At 43.4% G+C, this 23,884-nt stretch overlaps 1 protein-coding gene across 1 annotated transcript in view; it reads left to right on the forward strand.

Annotated features, from left to right (window-relative positions):
• Positions 1–11,395: 11,395 nt before the first annotated feature.
• MYO10 (myosin X) overlaps positions 11,396–23,884 on the forward strand; it is a 219,613-nt gene continuing 207,124 nt past the window's right edge. The window contains exon 1 of the mRNA XM_075212913.1: positions 11,396–11,812. Within this exon, the coding sequence (XP_075069014.1) occupies positions 11,792–11,812 (21 nt within the window). The 5' untranslated portion in view covers positions 11,396–11,791. The remainder of the gene's footprint in view (positions 11,813–23,884) is intronic.

Below are 23,884 nucleotides of genomic sequence, written 5' to 3' on the forward strand. Positions count from 1 at the left end.
ACTGCTGACGGTCCTAGCCACAGTTCCTGAACTAAACACTGAATTATGAAGGGTCTTCAGGTAACGTAGAAGGGAGGATGTCCCTAGGTGGCCAAGATCCTTACCCCTGCTTATTGCAGCTTTACATAAACTACATATGGCAATACAATTGTTATCCAGATTTGGATAGAAATATTCCAGACCGAAGAGGTGGATTTTTTGCTCTTCTGCCCAGGCATGACGATGGGCTTTTTCGTCCCATGGACAACAACTGTTTCACCCCCTGTTGCCTCATTTAAGATAAGCACATCAGCATCCTCCTCGTCAAGTTCCTCCTCAGCGCCAGCTACATCAATATCCTCCTCCTGGTGTACAACATTGACACCTTCATTATCCAAATCTGTAACTGCACTGTGGGTGATCCTTCCAGCATATGCAGAGGGCATGCTGCAAATGGTGGAAGGAGCCACCTCTTCCCGTACAGTGATGGGAAGGTCGGGCTTCGCAACCACCAAAACCATTGGTCTCACCTTGGGGATTTGTGATGCCATCTCTTTAGAAGGCAGAGTTGTTTGCTGTGTTATTGATGACAGCTTGACTCTCTTAAATTTTTTAGAGGGGGAGGGGAGGAGGAGGGCTTAGATCGCTGTGTGAAGCTGAACCACTAGTCATGAACACCGGCCAGGGCCTAAGCCGTTCCTTGCCACTCTGTGTCGTAAATGGCATATTGGCAAGTTTATGTTTCTCCTCAGATGATTTTAGTTTCTTTTTTTTGATCATTTTAGTGACCTTTGGCTTTTTGGATTTTACATGCCCTCTAATATGACATTGGGCATCGGCCTTGGCAGATGACGTTGATGGCAATTCATCGTCTATGTCATGACTAGTGGCAGCAGCTTCAGCATTAGGAGGAAGTGGTTCTTGATCTTTCCCTACTTTATCCTCCAAATTTTTGTACTCCATTATATGCAGCACAAGAGAGTGTACCCCTAAACCACACACACTCGGCAAAGGCTTTAAAAATTATATGCGGCACAGGACAGTACCACTGGACTGGAGTTATACAGCAGTACCAATGGACTTATATACTGCAGGAACAGTGAACGTAGTTATACTGCAGTACCAATGGACTTATATACTGCAGGAACAGTGAACGTAGTTATATTGCAGTACCAATGGACTTATATACTGCAGGAACAGTGAACATAGTTATATTGCAGTACCAATGGACTTATATACTGCAGGAACAGTGAACGTAGTTATATTGCAGTACCAATGGACTTATATACTGCAGGAACAGTGAACGTAGTTATATTGCAGTACCACTGGACTTAGCAGGACAGAGCACAGGACACAGCACCAATGGACTGAGCAGGACAGAGAACAGGACACAGCACCACTGGACTCAGCAGGACAGAGCACAGGACACAGCACTACTGGACTCAGCAGGAGAGAGCACGGGGCGAGGCATCACTGGAAACAGCAGGACAGAGAGAGGAGGTGTTTTGTTTTAGCTCTGACTTCCAGAAGCCTGCAGGGTAAAGTTCTGTGCCTAGCCCAGCCTTGATGGAGGATCCTGGGGGGGGAGTGGAGGAGAGCCCCCAGGCTCCTGGGCCTACTGAGTCTAGTATGAAAGCTAGCATCTCCTGCCGGCCTTATATCAGCGTGGCCACGGTTCTGGACCCTGCATGTGTGGAAAGATGCCCTGAAGCTATGGAGGTGACCCCCCCAGATATGGAGGATGGAGTCCCAGGGCCTTCTGTTACTGTCAGCCCGGCATTTCCCTGTATGGAGAATAATACAGGGGGTCATATGAAAGAGGCCTGTGTCCCAGCTCTAGTGAGGCAACTAGGGGCTGTGGAAGGACTGCCTGTGATATCTAACATGCAGCCTCATGCAGTTAATCAGGTCATCCCGGAGCCTGTGTCATCGCAGCAGGCCGGGGTAGAGGGGTCCCATATGAATACTAATATGGGGCCTGAAGAGATCCAGCCAGCTTCTGTGATGATACAACAGAAGTCGGGCGTGGGAGCCGAGATCCGGAGGTGTAATGTGCCCAGAGATGAGGTGGATCCGGCGTCAGTCGGTCTCCCGGATACAGAGAGTGAAACGGAGGAGTCAGAGACCGGGCAGCGGGTGAAAGAGCTGGAACTCGCCGTCGCATGCCTTGAGAAGCGGATAGCTGCAAGGAAGAAAAAAAGAAATCGTGCTTTCAGCCGGGACCGGGCGATTATCTCAGTGGAAATTGAAGAACTGATCGTCTCCCTGAAAGAAAAGAAAAAATCATTAGCAAAAGTTAAAGCGCTCCAGCGCGCTGTGCTCCTGGAGAACTCGGAGCCTCTGCCTCCCAATGTGGCGGGCGGATCAGATGTGGTAACCGAAGAGTTGTGCCTATATGATAAGATCCGGGACATGGAGGGGGAGAGGTCTGTGAAGGGCCTGGTGGACGCGGAGGGTGTTCCCGGTGGGTATTCAGTCCAGGCCGCCGTCTTGCTGGCTGACTCGTGTGCCCAGCCGCTAGCGGTACATCCGGTGGACACCGGAAGTGATGTACCTGCCCGGAGACTGGATGTTGTAAGCGACCCCTCCGTGAGTAAAAATGATAATGTTGATACTGTAAATATAGTGTCTGGTTCAGCTAGTTGTATGGGAGCAGCGCCGTCCCCGGTGGCAGTGTCTCCCTGTCAGGCGGACCCGGCTGTTTCTAGCAGTCTGTCCACGGGTCATGCCATTAATCCTGATAAAGTAGCTGGTGATATAGTAGCTGGTGATATAGTTGCTGGTGTTGTATATGGGGTAGATATTCCTGCAAAGCTTGAGCCGATGAGCAGGAGAGTCTCGGTCACTGTCCCTGGAGTGCTAGTGAGCAAGGGATCTGAGAGGTCTGTGGATAAATCTGCAGCTACTGACCCAGCCCCCACAGGAGACCTGGTGCTTGAGACCTCTCTGGGAGGCACATTAGTCAAAAATGATAATGCTGACAAAGTTTGTGGTGTTAATAATAATGATGGACCTAATCAAGTATGTAATACTGTTAATGTCAATGTTAATGTTGTTGGTTCTGCTAATAATAGTATGAATAAGTCTATAAGGGAAGAGCTCAGCCCAGTCCAGGCTCATGTTATAGATACCATCTATGGGCCCCTGCACATTACAGACAGGGCAAAAAGGGCTGCTGTTTTGATAGAGGACGTCTAAAAAAGAATGCCCAACATGTTGGCCCAAGGAGATGTTAGGTTGGATAAATCAGCCCCCCAAGCCAAAGCTCCCCTAAAGACTCGTTCTATATCACAGTGTGATAATGATCCCAGTGGGGAGGGTAATAGTAGGGTGAAGGGGAATGCTTCTGTCCAGAGCCCGGTTGTAAGATCTGGCCCTCTCCCTGGTATAATGTCATATGCGGGTATAGTATCTGGGACAAGCCCGGGGCCTGGGGTGAATGCTCAGAACGTTATATCAGCTCCAATGGGGGCTCAGCCCTTTAAACGACGTAATGTTGTTCAGTTTAAATATGTAGGAAGGGACCCCCCAAACAGGGCGGATTTCCTTAAGATATTCTTGGACTCTTTCGGGTTTGTTCCAGCGGATCTCTTTGCTTGCATCCACCCTGTTAGTACTGCAGAATACGATGTAAGTTTCATCTCTTACCAAGGGCTACAGGCTTTTTGGGGCAGGTGGGGTGGGTGCAAGGGAAGAGATCCATGGAGGGATTTCAGAGCAATCCCTATAACACGTCAAGAGAGGGTGAGGATAAATATACTTGTTAGGAATGAGTCCATCCCGGCCGCAGATTTGACCTTTTGGGTCAGGAGGTTTGCTAACTTGATATCCCCATTGACAAAGGTCCCTGATCCGAGCCACGGTGTCTGGGGTGGCGGGTGGTCTGCCATGGTGGATCTCAGGTGCACGGAGGCTGGTCTGGTGCATTTACCATCTGCAGCATTCCTGGGGAGGGACAGAATTCAGTGCTTTTACCCAGGTCAGCCGAGGATGTGTCACCGGTGTGGGGATTTCCGCCACCTCAGTGCCAACTGCCCCTTGCAGAAGTGTGGTCATTGCGGGGATATGGGCCATGAATCTAGAACTTGCAGTCGAATCCGGTGCAATCTATGTGGGGTGATAGGGCACCCTTTTAGTAAATGCCCGCATGCGGCCCACAATTCTGCTATCACAGATGAAGAGTTGGTGAGGATAGCTGAGGGGGTTGAGAAGGGTGAGACAGCAAGGAGTTTGGTTGTCCCTGTTAGTGTGATTTCTGTCCCCCCACTTCCCCCACCCCCTGTTTCTGAACCACCTGGGGTGTCGTTGTTGGTACCCGCAGATGACGATTCAAATCAGTGGGTCAAACAAAAAACCAAGAAAAAAAAGAGTAGAACAGAAAGGGAAGGGATTGTTCTGTCCAACAAGTTCCAGTTTTCAACAAGTGAGGAGGAGAGTATGGAGGAGGGCGAGGTTATGATGACGGAGGAGGGAGACTTAGTGCAGAAAACGAAACCAGGGAGGAAGACAAAGAAGTCCAGGGACCTTTCAGTTTTGGGAGAGGTTGCGAAAATTTCAAAAAAACCAAAGGGAAAGAGAACAGCTTGGTCTTTTCTAAAAAATCCAGAGTTACTTCCATCTGGCCCTCTCTCGATAGAGGACCTAGTACCTCCCCCCATCCATGACCCCCCTCCCACCCCTCCCTTAGACGCCGGCCCCTCCGGTCAAAATTTGGAGGTCCGTCCTTTGGAGACGGGGATTTTGGCCTCGGTAAATGACCCAGTCCCCACTTCCCATCAAGCCCTTTCTATATGTTCTGACTCCACAAGTCCCATCCCCCCTCCTGTCCCTTCTGACACTTCCCTTAGTTCTCCTTCTCCTGATCCAGTCCATGGCCCGTTAGGAACATCAGTGGCTAGGTTCCTGGATAGGACTATTCCTAATGGCTCTGTGAGTGAGGAGGATAGGTCGGGCGGGGTCCCTCCCTCTGGGGAAGAGGTTATTCTTCGGGGGGAGGAATCCCTGCCGGCAGGCCTGAGCTATAAGAGATTCGGGTCCTCAGATGAGGACTTGGCGAAAAAGTTTAAAAAGAAGTAAGTTGTTCCTACTGTCTATAGCTCTGAAGGATGGCTTCCCAGCCCATTAGATTCGCTACCATTAATGTGGCATCTATAAAATCCGAACGTGCTCGTTATATGGCCTTTGATTTTTTCAGCACGGTTGAGGCTGATTTTTTATTTTTGCAGGAGACCAGACTGGGTCAGCTTGCTGACCTACATAAAGCCAAAAGTGAGTGGAGGCGTGGGCCCTCCTACTGGTCTCTTGCGGCCGAGCCGTATGGTGGGGTGGCGGTGCTTTTTACCGGCATGATAACCATCCAGCGAGTCATTGAGCTTGAGGTAGGTAGGTGCATGGTGCTAGATGTCAACCTGAGGGGGCACGACCTGAGGTTAATTAATATTTACGGCCCTCAAACAAAATGGGGAAGGAAGTGCCTCTTCATGGAGATAAAGCCATACCTTTTTACAGCCCGGCAGATAGTCTTTGGTGGTGATTTTAACACCGTCACTAGGACAAAAGACAGGGGAGGTTCAAGGGCTTCTCTGGGCTGCGATTCCCTTTTTCTAGCAAGTATGGTTAGGCAGGCTGGTCTGGTGGATGTGCACATTCGTCATTTCCCAGACCACACGGGTTTCACTTTTTATAGAGGTAGTTGTAGGTCTAGGATAGATAGGTTTTTTGTTAAGGAGAGCTCGAAAACCTTGGCTCCAGAGCTGAGGCCGGTAGAGTTCTCTGACCACGTTTACCTATCTATGTCCTTGAATGCTTCGGAGACTCTTCGGAAGGGTAGGGGTCTCTGGCGCTTGAACTCTAAGCTTCTGGAGGAGGAGGTGATAAGACAGTCTTTTAGGGACTTCTTTGAATCCCAGGAATCACTTTTGGAGGCGGGTTGGAGTAGGTCTGAATGGTGGGAGATGCTGATGAAAAGGACCCGGAGCTTTTTTCGGGGCCTTGTAGCCAGAAATAACTTGTTAAAAGAGAGCGCCTACATGGCACTGAGGAAAAAACTTGGATTCTTGATCTCTGGCCAGGGGGATAGTGGGGAGATCCCCCGGGTGAAGGCTCAGATGAGAGAGATACAGTATGACCGGTACGCATATTTGGTTCTGGAGAGGGATTATGGGAAGTACCATTCGCCCGATCCTTTCCAGAGCTGTAGGAACTCGGTAGATGCTAAGGAGATGAGGGGCCTGCGCGATGCTGAGGGTGTCCTTAGGGAGGAGAAGGAGGGCATCCTTGGTGTAGTGCAGTCCTTCTATTCCGATCTCTTATCGGAGAAGTCACTTGACAAAGAGAGGTTGGACCAGTTTTTGAGGGAAACTCCTGGCCTTGGTGATTTTAGCGGCCTGCTTGAGTCCTTGGGCGATGAAATAACGGTGGACGAGGTCAGGATGGCAATAGATGGTTTATCTGTCAAGAAAGCCCCAGGCCCAGATGGCCTTACATCTGAGTTTTTTAAAATCTTTAGGGACATTCTGGCTCCGCGTCTCGTGGAGGTTTTTTAATGAGAGCCTGGGCAGAGGTTTATTGCCTCCCTCCATGAGGGTCTCTGCCCTTATCTTACTGTCCAAGGGGAAAGATCAGTCATGTATTGAGAACTGGCGCCCCATCGCTCTTCTCAATACTGACAGGAAGATTCTGGCGAAGGTGCTTTTTAATAGAGTGATGCAGGTTTCCAGCCAGTTGCTCTCTCCTTCTCAGCACTGCACTGTGAAGGGCCGAAGCACTTTCAGTGCTGTCCTGACGGTGCGGGAGGCCTTTGAGCGGTGCCGTGCGGAGAAGTGGGGGAAGTACCTTTTAGCCTTAGATCAGTCAAAGGCTTTTGATAGGGTAAATCATGAGTACCTTTGGGCTCTACTTCTGTGGTATGGTCTTCCAGTGCAGGTGGTGAATTGGCTCCGTACCATTTATAGACAAGCCGAGAGCTTCCCTCTTGTGAATGGTTGGGTGGGTCAGTCCTTTGAGGTCAGCTCTGGAGTAAGACAAGGTTGTCCCCTGAGCCCCCTCCTGTATGTGTTTGCCATAGATCCCTTCGTCAGAAGGGTTGGTGGTAGCTCGTTGGGAGGTGTGCTGTTGGGTCCGGAGTGCCTCTTGAAGGTAGTGGCCTACGCTGATGATGTTACTGTTGTCTTGTCGAGTTCCGCGGAAGCTGAGGAGGTAACGACTCTGGTCCGTGGGTATTCTGAGGCCAGTGGCTCATTAGTAAACCAGGAAAAGAGTAAAGTTTTCTGGATGGGGGAGGAGGGTTGTGAATTCAACCTTCCAGACAGTCTTCCCCGAGCGAGTGAGAAGATCAAAATTTTAGGGATTCATTTTGGCCCTGGTGATTATGCCAAGCAAAATTGGGAGTTAAGGCTGGAGGAAGCTTCCCGGAAGGTAGTGAGCTGGAAGAGGTGGAAACACTCTCTCCGGGAAAGGGTGGACCTGATCAAGACCTTCCTGATCCCGGTATTCCTGTACATCAGCTATGTGTGCCTTTTGCCGGAGTCTTTATGGTCTAGGGTTTATGCAGTTTTCTTCCAGTTACTCTGGGGGAATAGGCTGAATCTGGTCAAGCGGGCTGTGACCTACCGACTGAGGAAGGATGGGGGCCTGGGTATGATTAACCCTGTGCTGTTCTTTATGTCAACCTTTCTGAAGTTGCACCTTAGTAGTCTCCTAGTTGAGACCCCTCCTCAGTGGGTGGGAGGCTTCAGGGTATGGGTGGATCCCTTCCTCAGTGCATGGTATGGGGGAGGCACCGTTAAGAGTTTCCGGGTCCGGCATGGGTATCTCCCGACCTACGTTTCCTTGGGATTGAAGGTGACAAGGCGTTGGGGCTTAGGGGCGGGGGAAGTTGGGAGCTCTTCTAGAAGGGAGTTGGAGAAGAGAGTCCTGCACTCCCACTTTTGGGTTCCGCTGTCACTGAGAGACTGCCCAGGTGATCTGAGTTCGGTGGGGCTTTCCTTGATTAACTCGAGGAGAATCCCGTTGAAGCTTCAGGACATTGCCTGGCTCTCCTTTCACGGGAGACTTTATGTAAGAGGGAACCTTAAGCACAGAAATGCTGATGATCGTGGCTGCCCACGGAAGGGGTGTCTAGGGGTGGAGGAGACTATGGACCATTTCTTGCTCGAGTGTCCCTTTAATGTAAAGGTTTATAAAAGAGTCTCCAAGTCGCTGGGGATCCCCTGCCTTTCGGGGCTTAGTTACCCTGAATGGGTCTACGGGGCATTCAAGGCAAGGTGGAGGGCTTTTGATTTCTGTACACTTTTTTTAGTCAGTTTAGTGGTCAGGTATTTCACGTGGAACGCACGGTGTCAGGTCACCATCCGGCAGAAAGTCCTTCCCTGTGAGGTAGTGGTGGAAGATATTCTCCACGAGGTGTGGAAATTGAGGGGCATGGAGGGTCGCCGGATGTCCAATGCTAACTGGCTCAGGCTGTGGTGGAGTCTGAGACCTCCTTAGGGGGTCAAAGTCTGGTGCCTCTCCTTTCTAAGTGGCTTCTCTTGCTGTCCTTTCACCCCATTAGATTTTGTGTGGTGGAAAATTTTTTCAAGTATGGCTTACATGCACCTACAACTTGCTTCTTAGTGGGATACGGTGATGTATATGAGTTGGGTTTGTTGTTTGTATGGTGGCACCTTCTTGTTTTATGTGATTTTATCCTTTTATATTTACTGGACTTATGAATTGGGCAAATAGCCCTTCTGGACTTTCGGTTAAGTTAGGCAAATCAGCCTTTGATTTCAGTTGGTCTTTTTTAATATAGGTTGGTGCCACCTTTAGTAAAGTTTATTGGTTTTATTGTTTCATATGTAATGTTATGTTGCAAGTTTTAAATAAAAAAACATTAGCAGGACACAGCACAGGACACAGCACCACTGGACTCAGCAGGACAGAGCACAGGACACAGCACCACTGGACTGAGCAGGACACAGCACAGGACACAGCACCACTGAACTCAGCACGACAGAGCACAGGACACAGCACCACTGGACTGAGCAGGACACAGCACAGGACAGCACCACGAGAAAGAGCAGGACAGAGGACACCTGACACACCCTCCCTCTTCCCTGATCAATGCCCGAGTGAAGATGGCGGCGGCAAGCGGGGAATATAAAGAATCCGAATCTCGCGAGATCCGACGGCGGGATTATGACGTTAAGCCTCGTTTTCAGTTTTGCGATCGGCGGGAATACCCGAACAGTGCTCGGATCGGACTCGGATCCGTACTGTTCGGGGGTGTTCGGATTGCGAGAATCTGAACCCGCTCATCCCTAATAATATTAACAATTATCAATGTCATCATCAAAAAACAACATAGAGCTGCATCATTTTTATTAAAAAATACAAAACGTTTGGTACAGTAATAAATTTTGTGGCATTATGTAGAATGTGGCATAATAGAGCATTTTATGAAGACAGCATATATCCATCTTGATGTCAGTTTTGAGTGGCTCTTTAGGTATGTGTATTGGTACAGTCCTGGATAATATGTTGCAAAAAATGTTTGACAAACCCCAGACTCCAGATCACCATGATAATTAAAAATTGGTCCATGGTGCCTAAATCATGGGGAGCCGTGCAGTGAGTAATTCAGTACATTTGTCCTTCTCCTCTGAGTGCTGCTCTGTTCACTGTGCTGTGAGGAGAAGGCTAGGAGTATGCAGCACTCTACAGTGATCTCTCTGCTCTGATGGCCAGCAACACCAACTACTAGATGCAACAGAATGCCATGCTCACCATTCTGGAATGCCAACTTTCACCTTGAGTTCCTTTCTAATCAACTAGTACTAATGTAGGATCAGTTTCCTTCTGAATAAATACGGAGTAGCTGTGCAATGGTATATGATGGAAGGAAGGTAGCAGGTTACAAGGGGTGGTTAATTATGACTTATGCAGGGGTAACTGAAGGAGGATTTGAGTTAATGATGATATAGGAAGGAATGATCAATGTTGACTAAGGATGAGGCAATCTGTATGTTCAGCTAATTATTAGTTATTTAGGCTGCCTCTTAGATTCTGAAATATTATATATATAATATACATAAGTATGAAACTTCCCCTTTAAGAAATAGACCCCACCCACTTTCATATGTAATAGATATAATAACAATTCTGCTGCTGCATGTATAGCAGCTAAGCTAATTAAGTAGTTTATTAAGTTATTAGAATAAATAACGAGTAGAAGGTCTGGATTTTTACACATTTGGTCCACTGATAAGTTTTGGAATGATTTTCTGGCTAAAAAGAGTTACTCTGACATATAAGGAAATATGATATCCACAAGGTTCACTGTGGAAGAATGCACAGATAGAATGGGTGACAGATATGTCCTTTCTAAAGAGTACATTAAAATATTATTTTGAATTGAAGCATTATTACACTTCTCGTCCATTTGCAATTTTAATTTTTTCTTCCAAAAGTCACAGAGTGTGGTAGGCCATTTTGGGCTCCACAATCCCTGAGATCTAGGGGGGATGGTGTGGCCCTGAGTCTTCCACCCCTGTGCACCCAAAAGATTTGTGGATCCTGGGTGAAGATTCAGCAGATCCTAGGGTAGAGGAACCCCATAACCTGCAAGTGAAATGGTCTATGAAGATGCTTGCCCTCTTAAGTCCCTTATGTCTCTCGGGGAGGGGAGGTGACCCTTCTTCTTTAGATGGCCTGAAGATGATCACACGCTAGTGCCCTTTTTGTATTTTTATACATTTTTGTTCCACGGTGTCACGAAAGCACAAGCACCTACCCTCTCCTACTTAACATCTAATGAAAAAATTACAGATCTCCATTCTCAACATCCAGGGGTGGGCTGGCAAATTTTTGCCAGGGGGCAACTCAGCAGCCTATTAGGAACATTTTAAAGGAAAGGAAAATACAGGTGGCCCAGTGACCCGGCCCAAGGCAGCGCACTACAGATCAGGCCCAGCCTGCCCCTGTCAACATCATGTTAAAATATTTTGTAATGGTGTAGTTTCAATTTAGTCACAAATACTAGTGTCACAAACTCAAACCTACATCAACCGCAGAACGTTTTTTTAAAGAAGAATTAATTCTCACTCTTGTGTTTTAGATCCTCAGTGCCTCTCATGATGAACAGATCTGCTTTCAAGAACTTTTCCAGCTGTTCATGTCTTTCTGTTCCACACACTGTCCTATTCAGTCCTGCTATCCAGTTGTTAATCTAAGCCAGTGAGGGGGTAATTTGCCCAACAATCAAAAAATGTACAAACGCACCTTTGACAGGAGCGTATGCTAATGTTTGTATCAATACAAGGACGTCTACAGGATAGAGCTGATTGTAATGATTGGTAGAGCATGCAGACTCCGGGGGAGGGATCTCACACTGAGACTGGAGGAGAGGGCCAGGCTTCCAGCAAAGTGTACACTGCAGCCGAGGCAAAGCACAGAGTCAGCACAGTGACAGAGCTCGGGAAGTCTGCGCTTGATTTATACAAGTCTGCACAAAATCTGCTTCAACTTAATCCTGAGACATAAAAGGAAACCTAACTCACTCCAAACTATTTTCTGTAAGGATCTTTTCATTCCAGAATTTGTGTCTGCTGTGCTTGACACAAGAGGAACATGTGTCACAAGTTGTCCCATTACAGCTGAACTATACTCAGGATACTCCGTAAAACAAAGACTCCGGTTAAAGGTGCTTTCCATGGTGTTTTGGGAAAAGAGTGGAATGGATTAACTACACACACTTAATACAAACATACGTGTAGCACATGGTGTTCCAGGATCCTACTGTAGACTAGACTTCCTGAGGCTGGAATACTCGACAATGGATAATTTCTTTAGCGAGGTGAGTTCAGATTTGGTGGTTTGATATGTTTATTGTTATCATTTACTCATCATATATGAAATACACTTTATAACACTGAGTGTGATTAGCTCTGTTTTCAAGTAGTTTCTCTGTTTCCATAGAGGTAATATTGTTATCATAGTAGTTTTTAGTAGTAAATAGTATCATAGAGGTAGTGTTTAATACATCAATGGTAGGTAATGATGCCATTGCAAACTCTTATGAATGAAGTGACCACATGATCACTTTGTGTCCACAAATGTTTGTAGGTGAGTTTATCCTTTGTAGATAGTGTGGAGAGACTAGTGGGATACAGTTCCACCTAAAAGGTGTGTGTGTGTGTGTGTGTGTGTGGTGGAAGGGGGGGGGGGGGTGCATTCTGTTTTACAACAAATCATACCTGAAACCTATTATTGTGCACAAATATTGCCAACTTTTCCTGAATTCTAGGAAGTCTCCTAAAAAGTGTAGTCTATTCCTGTCGCCTTTGACTTTCCTGTTTTTCCCTCATGCAACAGGAAAATGACAGAAAACAATCCCAGATGTTGTTCAAAGGATATATTAACTAGATCATTACACTTTGTTACTTGTCATCTACTTTTATACTACACATTTCCATATGGCTGTTATGATGTAGCTTGTGGGTTTTTTTTCTGTTTTATCATATGCACAACACATTTGTTGTGTGAATGAGTATAGTGTGTGACTGTAAGTTTTTTTTTTTATGGATGTAGGTATGTTTTGTTAGTGGCTAGTTCTGTACACAATAATATAAATCTGCTGTGCCTGACACAAGGCAATGGCAAATTGCCTGATTTCTCAGAGAAGTCTGGTATTTCCTTTTAGCAAAGTTTGAATTTCCTGTGAGGGGTACCTTGGTATCTGAAGCTGAGCTTGCAGACCCTCCAAGACCATGAAGAGAGGAGACATATGTCTAGCAAACAATATGTGCTTGGGGAAGGACCAGAAAACTGTTAGATCACCACCATAACATCCTGAGAACACACATATGTGAACTTGTGATTACAATTAATATATTATAAGAATGTTTCTGTTTACCTGTCAGTGATTAAATCAGGTAGTTTTACTATTATGAGTTTTAAATCATTTGTTTAATTACCGCTATCCCCTTCCAGCACTGAACTGTAGCTGAAAGCTTTGCTCTACTATAAACTTCCACATTAGTTTTTCTTTTTCTTTTCAATTATAACTGGCATGGAAACTCTCTTAGGAATAACAAAATAGTCATTCAAGGTGAGTGCTATGGCAACACATTAAAGGGTAATGAGTTTATAAAAGTTCAACTGCATCATGCACACAACTCATGTGATTTGTTATCTAAAACTGTGTTGAATGGGCTGTTTCATGGTCTTTCTCATGGCTTGTAATGGCTACAATCAAGGAAAAGTTTGCTGTTCTCAGTTACAATGAAAGCCACATTTGTCAGGAGTTCAGATCATGTCACACTTGTTAGTGGTGTGCCAGAGCTGCATGCCCGCCCCTTATACAAGAGGGCAGGATGTGGAGGACTAGCAGCCAACTTTGCAATGCCGGAGTACCACTAAAGTTTGATGGATATGACCACATATTAATGCATATATAAAAAAAATGTTTAAGAAAACAAAAAAACACAGTCTTTCTTTCTCTAAGGCTGTAATACCAGTGTGAGCTGTGATATCATATGACTGTGGTTCCAGCTCTGGTTATGTTGTGCATTTTGCTCAATCTCTGTTCATTGATATCAAGGTTCATAGTTTCTGGAGTCAAAATCCCACCCACAGTCATGAAACAAAAATTGAATCTCGGTTCAAGCCAGTTTGGAGGTTTTCTTGCTGGGATCCATAGATAATGTAAGAAGAAACTAAGAAGGCAGCTTGGCAGTATCTGTAAACTCAACTTTGTTTCTAGAACATTTTGTACTTGATTATGTCTGTAGAACCAGACAGAAGTTCAGCATTAATATACCACACAGTCATATCTTCTTTTGGGGACATTAGTTTACAGAACTTGCTAGTGTGTAATACATGAATGTGTGAGTGAGCGACTACCTGGATGCTGCAGTAAGAGATTAGTGGTAATGTTGTGTATGCTGTTCTGTTTGTTTTACGTTTTGTAGATGTGCACAATAAAAATTAGATATTAGGAGACAGTGTGCACCTTGCTCATTTAGCATCAGTAGCATTGTGGACTCTTAATATGTACATCACAGACGCAAGAGCAGAAAGGATGTCGCCAATTCTTCCTTTTATATACAGTAGTTTCCCAGTTTTAATTACTTATACTTTATTGTTTTGCCCATATTGAAGCACATACATTACTGTTCAAATTTTTAAGGCAAAGTTTTCAGGAGTTCTGAATTACTCTCCTAAACATCATCATCATCATCACCATTTATTTATATAGCGCCACTGATTTTGCAGCACTATACAGAGAACTCATCCACATCAGTCCCTGCCCCATTGGAGCTTACAGTCTAAATTCCCTAACATACACACACACAGATGGAGCGAGAGAGACTAGGGTCAATTTTGATAGCAGCCAATTAACCTACTAGTATGTTTTTGGAGTGTGGGAGGAAACTGTAGCACCTGGAGGAAACCCACACAAACACGGGGAGAACATACAAACTCCACACAGATCAGGCCATGGTCGGGAATTGAACTCATGACCACAGCGCTCTGAGGCAGAAGTGCTAACCACTTAACCATCGTGCTGCCCCTAACATCAGCTGAAACTAATCAGACAGGAACCACTGTGTTCGGTTATTGGATATAGTTGCACTAACAATGGTAGATATATATTTACATATTTTATAAATAGACCGGTCTATTGTGAAAATAAACTAGCAACAGACAGACTGGGCACACCAGGCAATACAATTTGTCTTTATCTTGAACATTTAATTGCGTTTATTTGCATATGGCTTTGCAGAGCAGTATCTATACAGGTATCTAGTCTGCTAGCAGCAAATGTTATGGATACAGAGGAAGTCATTTATGATGCGCACCTATTGCATTCAAAGAAACGTGTTGGTGTAACACCTGTATGCCTGGATGCACACTTCAAGGTACACCAGTGGTGGAAGTGCGGGTGTATACGGTTGGATGCCATACCCCCGCTTCTCCTACGGCCTTCATTGTAACACTATCAAAATCAATTCACTTAATTTGCTTCTGTTATGGCTTAAATAAATTAGGAGAATGAAGGGGAAATCATGAGAGTGAAGGGGGCACCTTTATTACATTAGACAATGTGTACGTATGTGCAGGGCTGGCGGAACGCGGTAAGCGGGGCAAGCAAGACGGGGGGGGGGGGGGGGGCTCCAAGACTATATTCAATAATATTCAAGAAGAAGGAGGACAGTAATGTTCAAGAAGGAGGGGGTTAGTAATGTGGTAAAAGGAGGGGGGCAGTATGTGGGAAAAGGACGGGGGCAGTAATGTTCAAGAAGGAGGGGGACAGTATGTGGGAAAAGATGAGGGGCAGTAATGTTCAAGAAGGAGGGGGACAGTATGTGGAAAAAGATGAGGGGCAGTAATGTTCAAGAAGGAGAGGGATAGTAATGTGGTAAAAGGAGGGGGGCAGTATGTGGGAAAAGGACGGGGGCAGTAATATTCAAGAAGGAGGGGGACGGAATGTGGAAGAAGGAGAGGGGCAGTAATGTTCAAGAAGGAGGGGGACGATATGTGGAAAAAGGACGGGGACAGTATGTTCCAGATAGAGGGGGATAGTAATGTGGAAAAAGGAGGGGGACAGCAACGTTGATGAAAGAGGGGGACAGCAATGTTGATGAAGGTGGGAAGCAGCGGTGTGGCTACGGAAAGGGTACAGCGTGATGGAGGAGAGGGCACAGTGTGATAAAGGAGCACAGTGTGATGATAAAGGAACACAGTGGGATCAAAAGGGGGCACAGTGTGATGAAGGAGGGGGCACAGTCAAACTAATTTGCCAAAAATGTTGAATTTTATTGCAAAGAATACATATTCTTAATTTATATTATTCATATAGAATTTCATGCTTGCTGTTTAATGTATTTATTTGTATTACTCTCTTTAGTAAATTGCATTATATGATTTGTATTAAAAGAAAAAGCATTATTGAATGAACAATTTATTTCTAAACGAGGAGGGCGCAAAATTATTTTTTGCAGGGGGGCACCATACATGCTAACAACGGCCCTGCGTATTTAAAGCTTATTATCACATTGCCTGACGTGCGCACTGGAACGTCCCTCTGCAGAAAAGAAATGGACCATTTCCTGTAACTCAATACAATAATCTAGTTTTGCAAAACAAAATGTTATTTCTGCGCTGCTCTGTAAAACAAGTCACATCGCCAGTGCATCTGCTCCTCCAACACCAGTATCTTGCACCATAAACAAATGCACCTCTAGCCAAAATTGTGCAAAGTGAGGTGCGTGGCTGGGTTTGTACTGCACAGCAGGGGATTTTCATTTTGTAAATTACCTCCACAGCCTAATAAATCAAATGGTAAATTAATGTATTTCTTTCATTTCTAACAGTTAAATCCGTGCATATGTCCTTTGCTTTCAAGGCTTTGTGAGTCAGGTATGAGCTCAAAACAAAAGTATAACCCCATACTAAACAATTGGGGTATGATATGTTAACATACAGTATGTAGGAACATTTTGCATACTTCATTTAATGTCATTTTTGAGTTGCTGAGGAAATTTATGTAATCTAGTTAATCTAATATTTCTTAATTTTATTGTTTTAACTCCATTACGGAAATAACAAAGAGGGAGTGGGTATTTAAATATCAAAGTACTTGAAAATTAGAAATGTACAGTATGTAAATTGGTACAGCAGGGAAATGTTTGATTAACATCTTTGCTGACTTAGATAATATAAAGCGCCTAGTAAACACATTTTATTTTAATTAGTATAATTGGTCTTCTATTTAACTGAACCTCTTTAGGTATTTTGAAGTGGCAATGTTCTCAATGATTTACACCGGAAGGTCTTAGTGGTATGAATCAATATGATGAGTAGTCAGTACTGATGTCTAAATGCTTCAGAGACAAGCAATTCCCTGGAGACAGGGCCGCCATCAGAAACTGTGGGGACCAGTGCTAATTAATCTGGCAGACCCCCCCCCCCCCCTCCCTCTTCACCTTAGATGGCCCCTCTGTCCTCACAATAAATGCCCCCCTTCCTCTGCACAGTAAATGCCCCCTTCCTTATTTCAGTACATGTCTCCCCCCACCTTTCATTATTACAGTAAATGCTTCGCTCACCCCCCTGATCAAAGTAAATACTCCGCTCACTGTCTCATCACAAAATGCCCCCCTCTCACAGCAATAAATGCTCTGCTCCACCCTGAATTATCAAAATACATGCTCCTCTCCTATCAGAATAAATGCTCCACTCCATTCCCTTCCGAAATCAGAATAAATGCTCCGCTCCCCCATCAGAATAAATGCTTCGCTCTCCCCATCCCCTATCAAAATAAGCGCTCAGCTCCCCACCTCTCCTATCACAATAAATGCTCTGCTCTCCCTTCCTATCAGAAGAAATGCTGCTCTCCCCATCCCCAAATCATTATCAATGTCCAATTCACTTACCTATTGTTCACACAATGAGGCGGCTCCTGGTCACTGATAGACAGGGAACGTGGTGCACAGTAATGACATCACAGTGTGCTCTCTGCCATCAGTGACCACAAGCTGCAGCATCGCGGAAGGGAACAGGCAGTCAGACTAAGAGATCTGGACAAACAGGGTACCTGGACAGACGGAGGGGTCTGTCCGGGCCCCTCACAGCAGTACCGGCCATACCCCTCCTGATGGGGGCCCTGCCTGGAAATGTAGCTACAGAAGGCTTTCCTGATGTCTTTATTGAAGTGTTTGAAGTGTCTAGGCCTTTTTTATGTTGTTTTGGATTTAAATTGTAGAAATTAGGTGTTAAATATAACTTGATGCATTTGCACTTGTACAATGTACAGTATATCCATAACATTGCCACATCCACTAAGATCTATTTGTTTTTAAGTTACTCATCATAATTATATGTATGATGAGTTTCTTTGGTTGGCTGTAAGGAACTAATTAGTGGATGTAATCAATGTGAACTATATCCACTTCTTCCCCTTTGCTCACCACTTACTGCTGTTGCCTTGTGTGGACCTGTTGGGTTGCCCATACCTCATTTTCCAATAACCTTTGCTGTTTTTGCACCAGTTGAGGACAGGTACCCTAAAAACGCTATGCTCTGGTTGTTAAAATATCTTGCTTTTATCGTGTAAACCAGTGTGTTTAAAAAAAACATTTGTTTTGAATTTCTCCCAATTTGGAACAGTTTGAGAGAGAAGAAATAATAACAGAAATGATGTTGGCTTTGTTTGCAAAATTCCATTTAAATTTAGCAGCATTGATCATGTGAACTCTTTTGTTGATGTGAGAACCCCTTCCCCTGTCCTTTCAGCTACAATAGTATGCAGCATTCATAAAATAAAGGTATAGTGCTCAATATTCTGTTACCCTCATTATATAAGCTGTAATAGCGGAATGCTTTATGAAAAACATATATGTTGTGAGAATTTACAAAAGGATTTAACAATAGGAACAGTGACTGCTGTCTAGTGAATGGTCATTTTTAATCAGTTGACTGTGAGAGGCCCGATACCTTGGATAAACATTTTTAATAAACTGAATAGCGAGAGCCCTACAAAAGATCCTGTTATGTTCTTAAAAATGCATACGTACTAATAGTCACGTTGTAAGTTTAAGACTCTTTTAAATGTACATTCCCTCATACCATGACATAAATGAACCATGTTTTATTGTTATTGTGTAGAATCACATACAATGCACATGTTGTTTTATGTAGCAAGTCTTTTATTTTCTGATCACCTGCATATTGTTTGCTCAGTATCCATGCAAGCAGGTGTGAGCCGTACAGGCTGTTTTTATATGTCAAGCTTTGCACACTAGGTATAATTATTTCATGGGTCTGCCTAGTTTATTTTTAAATCTGTTGTATATGAACTTTAAAGATCAAAAAACACTTTTATTGTAGATGAAACATTACTTGGGGAAGGAACACTTTATTTCCTTTTCTTTAATACGTTAACTTGAAAGCCTTGCTAATGATTAACCAGGTATAGTATGCTGAGCAATAAAGCTTTGGGATCTGGCAGCAGCTTTCAGACTTGCTCCACTTGTTAGCAATTGTTTTTTTTTAAAACAACTGTGACATCACCAACGTTCATTGCAAACCTGCTGACTATCTGTGACTCACCTTACCCTGTAAACCGGGAAATCATGGATGCACACTCTTTGTTTTACTGCTTGATATTATCTGCATAAGAGGATGGTATACTGAATAATCATCTATTTTGGAAGTACATGTTTTGTCTGATTAAAAGCACACTGATGTCCTAGATATGCTTAATTCATATCTTATTTCTTTGTAATAACAAGCTGGGGATTTGCCAGCTTTCATAAAATATTGTGACCTACCAATATATAACCTCTTTTACCCTTTACAAAATGCTCTGCTGCTGATTTTACCATTTAATTTTTCTACTACATTAAATTTATTAATTGATGATATTGATGTTTTATTTGAAACATCAATGAATGTATTCATCCCATAAAATCAGTGACAAAATCGGAGTAATACATTTTCTACCAGACAATATGGTCCATATTAAAGGGTAAGTATTTTGTCCACAGGTACCGCTTTAATATTTAATTTCACCTTGAAGGAACAATTAATGTGACCCATTTCATGTGAGACATTTGTCTTTTGATTTTCCTACTTATTTTCCAGCTGCAGCAACCTGGATTGCAGTAAAAAAAAATAATGTTAAATATGTTTTATGACATTAATTATTTAATTCAGTCCTGTTAATACATTTGTAAAGTAACGGTTCCTGTACACAAATAAATACGGCCACTTGACCCAACATTTGAGTGTCCAGATCTCTTTCAGATTTGACCATACACATAAATACATGTAGCCAAATTTGGAAGAACACTTAGTAATTGGCAGGAATGTTAGAATCATACAGGACACTATTAGTGGTAACACAATGGCCACACACTTATGTGATCATCGTCCAGCGAAATCTACCGTCTGTCCCGACCTACATAACATAGATCTAAATCAAATGCAGATCAATATTGGTTGTCTGTTTGGACCCATATGTGCAGCAATTTGCAGCCAATTAAATGTCAAAAATTGGTACCAGTGACTAAAATAAGAGCAGTCCATTCCCTTATAGGTGACGTGCTATATTGTAAGGCCTGAATAGGGTTGATCCATTTTATATTTATAGATGTCATGAACATGAGGCTTCATACACATTAATTAGAAGAACAAAAAAAAACACTGAAAATGAACCTTATTGTTCCTTTTGGTATTACGGTCTCAACCTTGTCCAGATGTCATCACGGAATTATAATGAGTGGCTTGTATGGGAGGATTGCAATAAGCCAGTCAGTAATGAACTCGCCTGCTCTCCTATGAAGACATCTGTGGCACGGTGAAGACCCACTGCCTTAGTACAATGCTTGCATATAAACCATAAAATCACTCTTTACCACATGTAAGGTTTTTTTAACATGCTATGTTATCCCATTTAAAACACTGACTTTCATAGGGGAGGAGTGCATCCCCCTCTATAGACACTGATACGTTTTTAAAACTTTCAAGAAATGTAATGAATGCTTTTTAAATTGTACCATATTGACCACAATATGCCCTTATATTGTCATCGTAGGTGTGGAGAAAGTTGAACCTTAATCTATGTTTAATGGATTTGCGCTGTGGTTAAATAACTATGAAGGAAAAGTGAGCTGATACTAGCAAAAATGACAATTATAGATTACATCCACTGTAAGCACTAGTGGAAACATCTGAGAAACTGCAAAGCAAGCTAGCTAATATACATATAAAGTATATATGTAATACTGTAAACTTAAACTTTTAGATTGACTCTTAATATTGGGCATCTCTTACTTGGAAACCTCATATATAGCATTTCTGAAAACCAGAAAGGAAAAGGAATTCCCGATAATAGACATGATCTCTGAGCGTGTTTTCCTACTGTCACTGTGAGGAACACTACTAGACTGTTTGATGAGAAGGGGAACGCCAGAGGTAGTATCGAAAAATGCCAAGCTAATTTAAAAATAATGATACTTGTAATAATAATAGTAATATAGTATATTTTCGTCATGGTTAAGATTATATAAAAAATAAACAAAAAACCTTTATCCAGAAAAAACAAAACCAGTCCTAAATGTTCCAGATAGTATATCCCAGATTTTTAGTTTGTTCTCCTTCTTCATACCCCTTTCTAGATGTTTTCATGATGTTAATTATTTTCTGCACATGTGTCAAATTGTCATGAGTAGTAATGAGAGTGTGAACAGCCCATGTACTGTCAGGAGTATGCTCACTGTGCTTCCAAGGAGCAGCAAACTGTAGCAAGCATTTCATCATAACTTTACAATATAAGCTCTGACTGATGGCATGAAATTACAAAGAACAAACAATGGTTCCCCCAACAGTTCTGTATTTTCCCACAGATGATAGATAAATATAATTAGTTTTCACAAATGTAAATAACTATTATTAGAACTATGTACAGTCATGGCCAAATGTTTTGAGAATGGCACAAATATTATTTTTCACAAAGTCTGCTGGCTCAGTATTTATGATGTCAATTTGCGTATACTCCAGAATGTCATGAAGAGTGATCAGGTGAATTACAATTAATTTCAAAGTCCTCTTTGCCATGACAATGAACTTTATCCCAAAATCAACATTTCCACTACATCTCTGCCCTGCCACAAAAGGACCAGCTGACATCAGGTTAGTGATTCTCTAGTTAGCACAGGTGAGAGTGTTGATGAGGACAAGGCTGGAGATCACTCTGTCATGCTGGTTGAGTTAGAATAACAGACTGGAAGCTTGAAAAGGAGGGTGGTGCTTGAAATCATTGTTTTTCCTCTGTTAACCATGGTTATCTGCAAGGAAACACGTGCAGTCATCATTGCTTTGCACAAAATTAGCTTCACAGGCAAAGATATTGCTGCTAGTAAGATTGCACCTCAATCAGCCATTTATCGGATCACCAGGAATTTCAAGGGAGAGGCTCAATAGTTGAGAAGTAGGCTTCAGGGTGCCCAAGAACGTCCAGCAAGCACCAGGAGCGTCTCCTAAAATTGATTCAGCTGCGGGATCGGGGCACCACAAGTGCAGAGCTTGCCCAGGAATGGCAGCAGGCAGGTGTGAGTGCATCTGCATGCACAGTGAGGCAAAGACTTTTGGAGGATGGCCTGGTGTCAAGAAGGCCAGCAAAGAAGCCACTTCTCTCCAGGAAAACCATCATGGACAGACCTATATTCAGCAAAAGGTACAGGGATTGGACTGTTGTGGACTGGGGTAAAGTCAATTTTCTCTGATGAATCTCCTTTTAGATTGTAGGAAAAACACTTGGCTGGAGAAGGAAAGGTGAGCGCTACAATCAGTCCTGTGATACGCTAGCAGTAAAGCATCCTGAGACAATTCATGTGTGGGACTGTTTTTCACTCAAGGGAGTGGGCTCACTCAGTGTCGGACTGGCCCAGCGGGCTACCGGTAAAATCACAGATAGGCCCGACAACCTTACGGCCACACCCCCTTTTTAAAAGTGGGCGGAGCTGCCCTTTACAAGGCAGCGCCGCTTTAAATTTAAGCGCTGAAGACGCCGAACTCGCGGGTGTTGAAGAACCCGGAGCTTCATACCTTTACCCCTTGGTGTTATTGGCTAGAATGTAAATAATCAGACAAATTTCAGTCTTACATCAAACCCTCAAATCTGGAAAGATTGAGACATTTTGGTTACCAGTTTGTCAAAATCCGGACACCTACCCTCAACCAAGTGTATTTGAATTGGGTTAATGGTTATATTTTAGACATTTGCCAGAAGACATCCATACCTGGTATTGTAGTGGGTCCTTATTCCCCCAAACTCATCCACTCCGGTTAATCGCTTCAAATGAATTTATTATTCTATACAACCTAAGATATTTGAAATTATGTTTTAATCGTTAAGACCTAAGATATTTGTAATCATGTTGATGGCTTTTTGTGTTAAAACACTGACCATACTGACCCTATTGATGTACACCACAGGGAGCCCTTTAGTGCCCAATATGGCTGATAAAAGCACTATAGTGGCTTAAGTGCTAAGTGGATTACAATGTTGCATACAGTGTCAACAATCTTAACAACTGTAATGGTTTGGAAACCTTTGTATGCATATTGTAAATGATTCACAAGGACTTCATATTGGATCGTCTTGTATTTTGGTCTTGAGCCATTTTAAAAGGACAAATGCAAATATATGGTTCTGTACAAAAATGTTTTCAAACATATTAATAGTGTTTGTTGTGTGGCTGTTTGGTCCTGCATATATGCATTTATGAAGGTGAGAATGATTGTATACTCCATATATATCATCTGTAAAAGTGCCAGATATAGTGCCTTACCTATCTATGTGGGTGCCTCTACCTCCTTTTTTTTACATTTGACCTCTATAAACACCAGATGATTTGAAAATACATAGATGTTGCGCATGTTCATTTGGCAGCACTAAAGTCTGGATCTCTAGGTCCTAGAATGCACTCTTACGTTTTGCAAAGAGGCTTAGGATGCATGTCTGTCACTAAATATATATCATGCTGCAGAGGAACTAGCGGGGCAGTTTTCAAACAATAGGAGGCCCAGTGCAAAGATCATTTTGGTGGGCCTCCTACAGCCATTTGCATAACGCAAGGGGTAACCTAATGTCTGTGGTCGAAGTGGAGGTGGTATGTCATATGTGCACTTCTCGGACTGCCTTCATTGTAAAACTATCAAATTACATTCACTTATTTTTTCCAAGCCGCCACTTCAAAATTTTAACTTCGACCACTGCCTAATGTAGCAAGTTTTTACAAGAGCTATTCAAGACAAAACATATGTTTCCATGGGCATATGATGAGTTACATTCTCATAATTCGGGTAGGCAAGCTTAACATTCTGTTAGGGATAGTTTGATATAGTATATGGTTAGGAA

The sequence above is a fragment of the Mixophyes fleayi genome, chromosome 5 (assembly GCF_038048845.1).
Source record: "Mixophyes fleayi isolate aMixFle1 chromosome 5, aMixFle1.hap1, whole genome shotgun sequence".
Lineage (NCBI taxonomy): Eukaryota > Metazoa > Chordata > Amphibia > Anura > Limnodynastidae > Mixophyes > Mixophyes fleayi.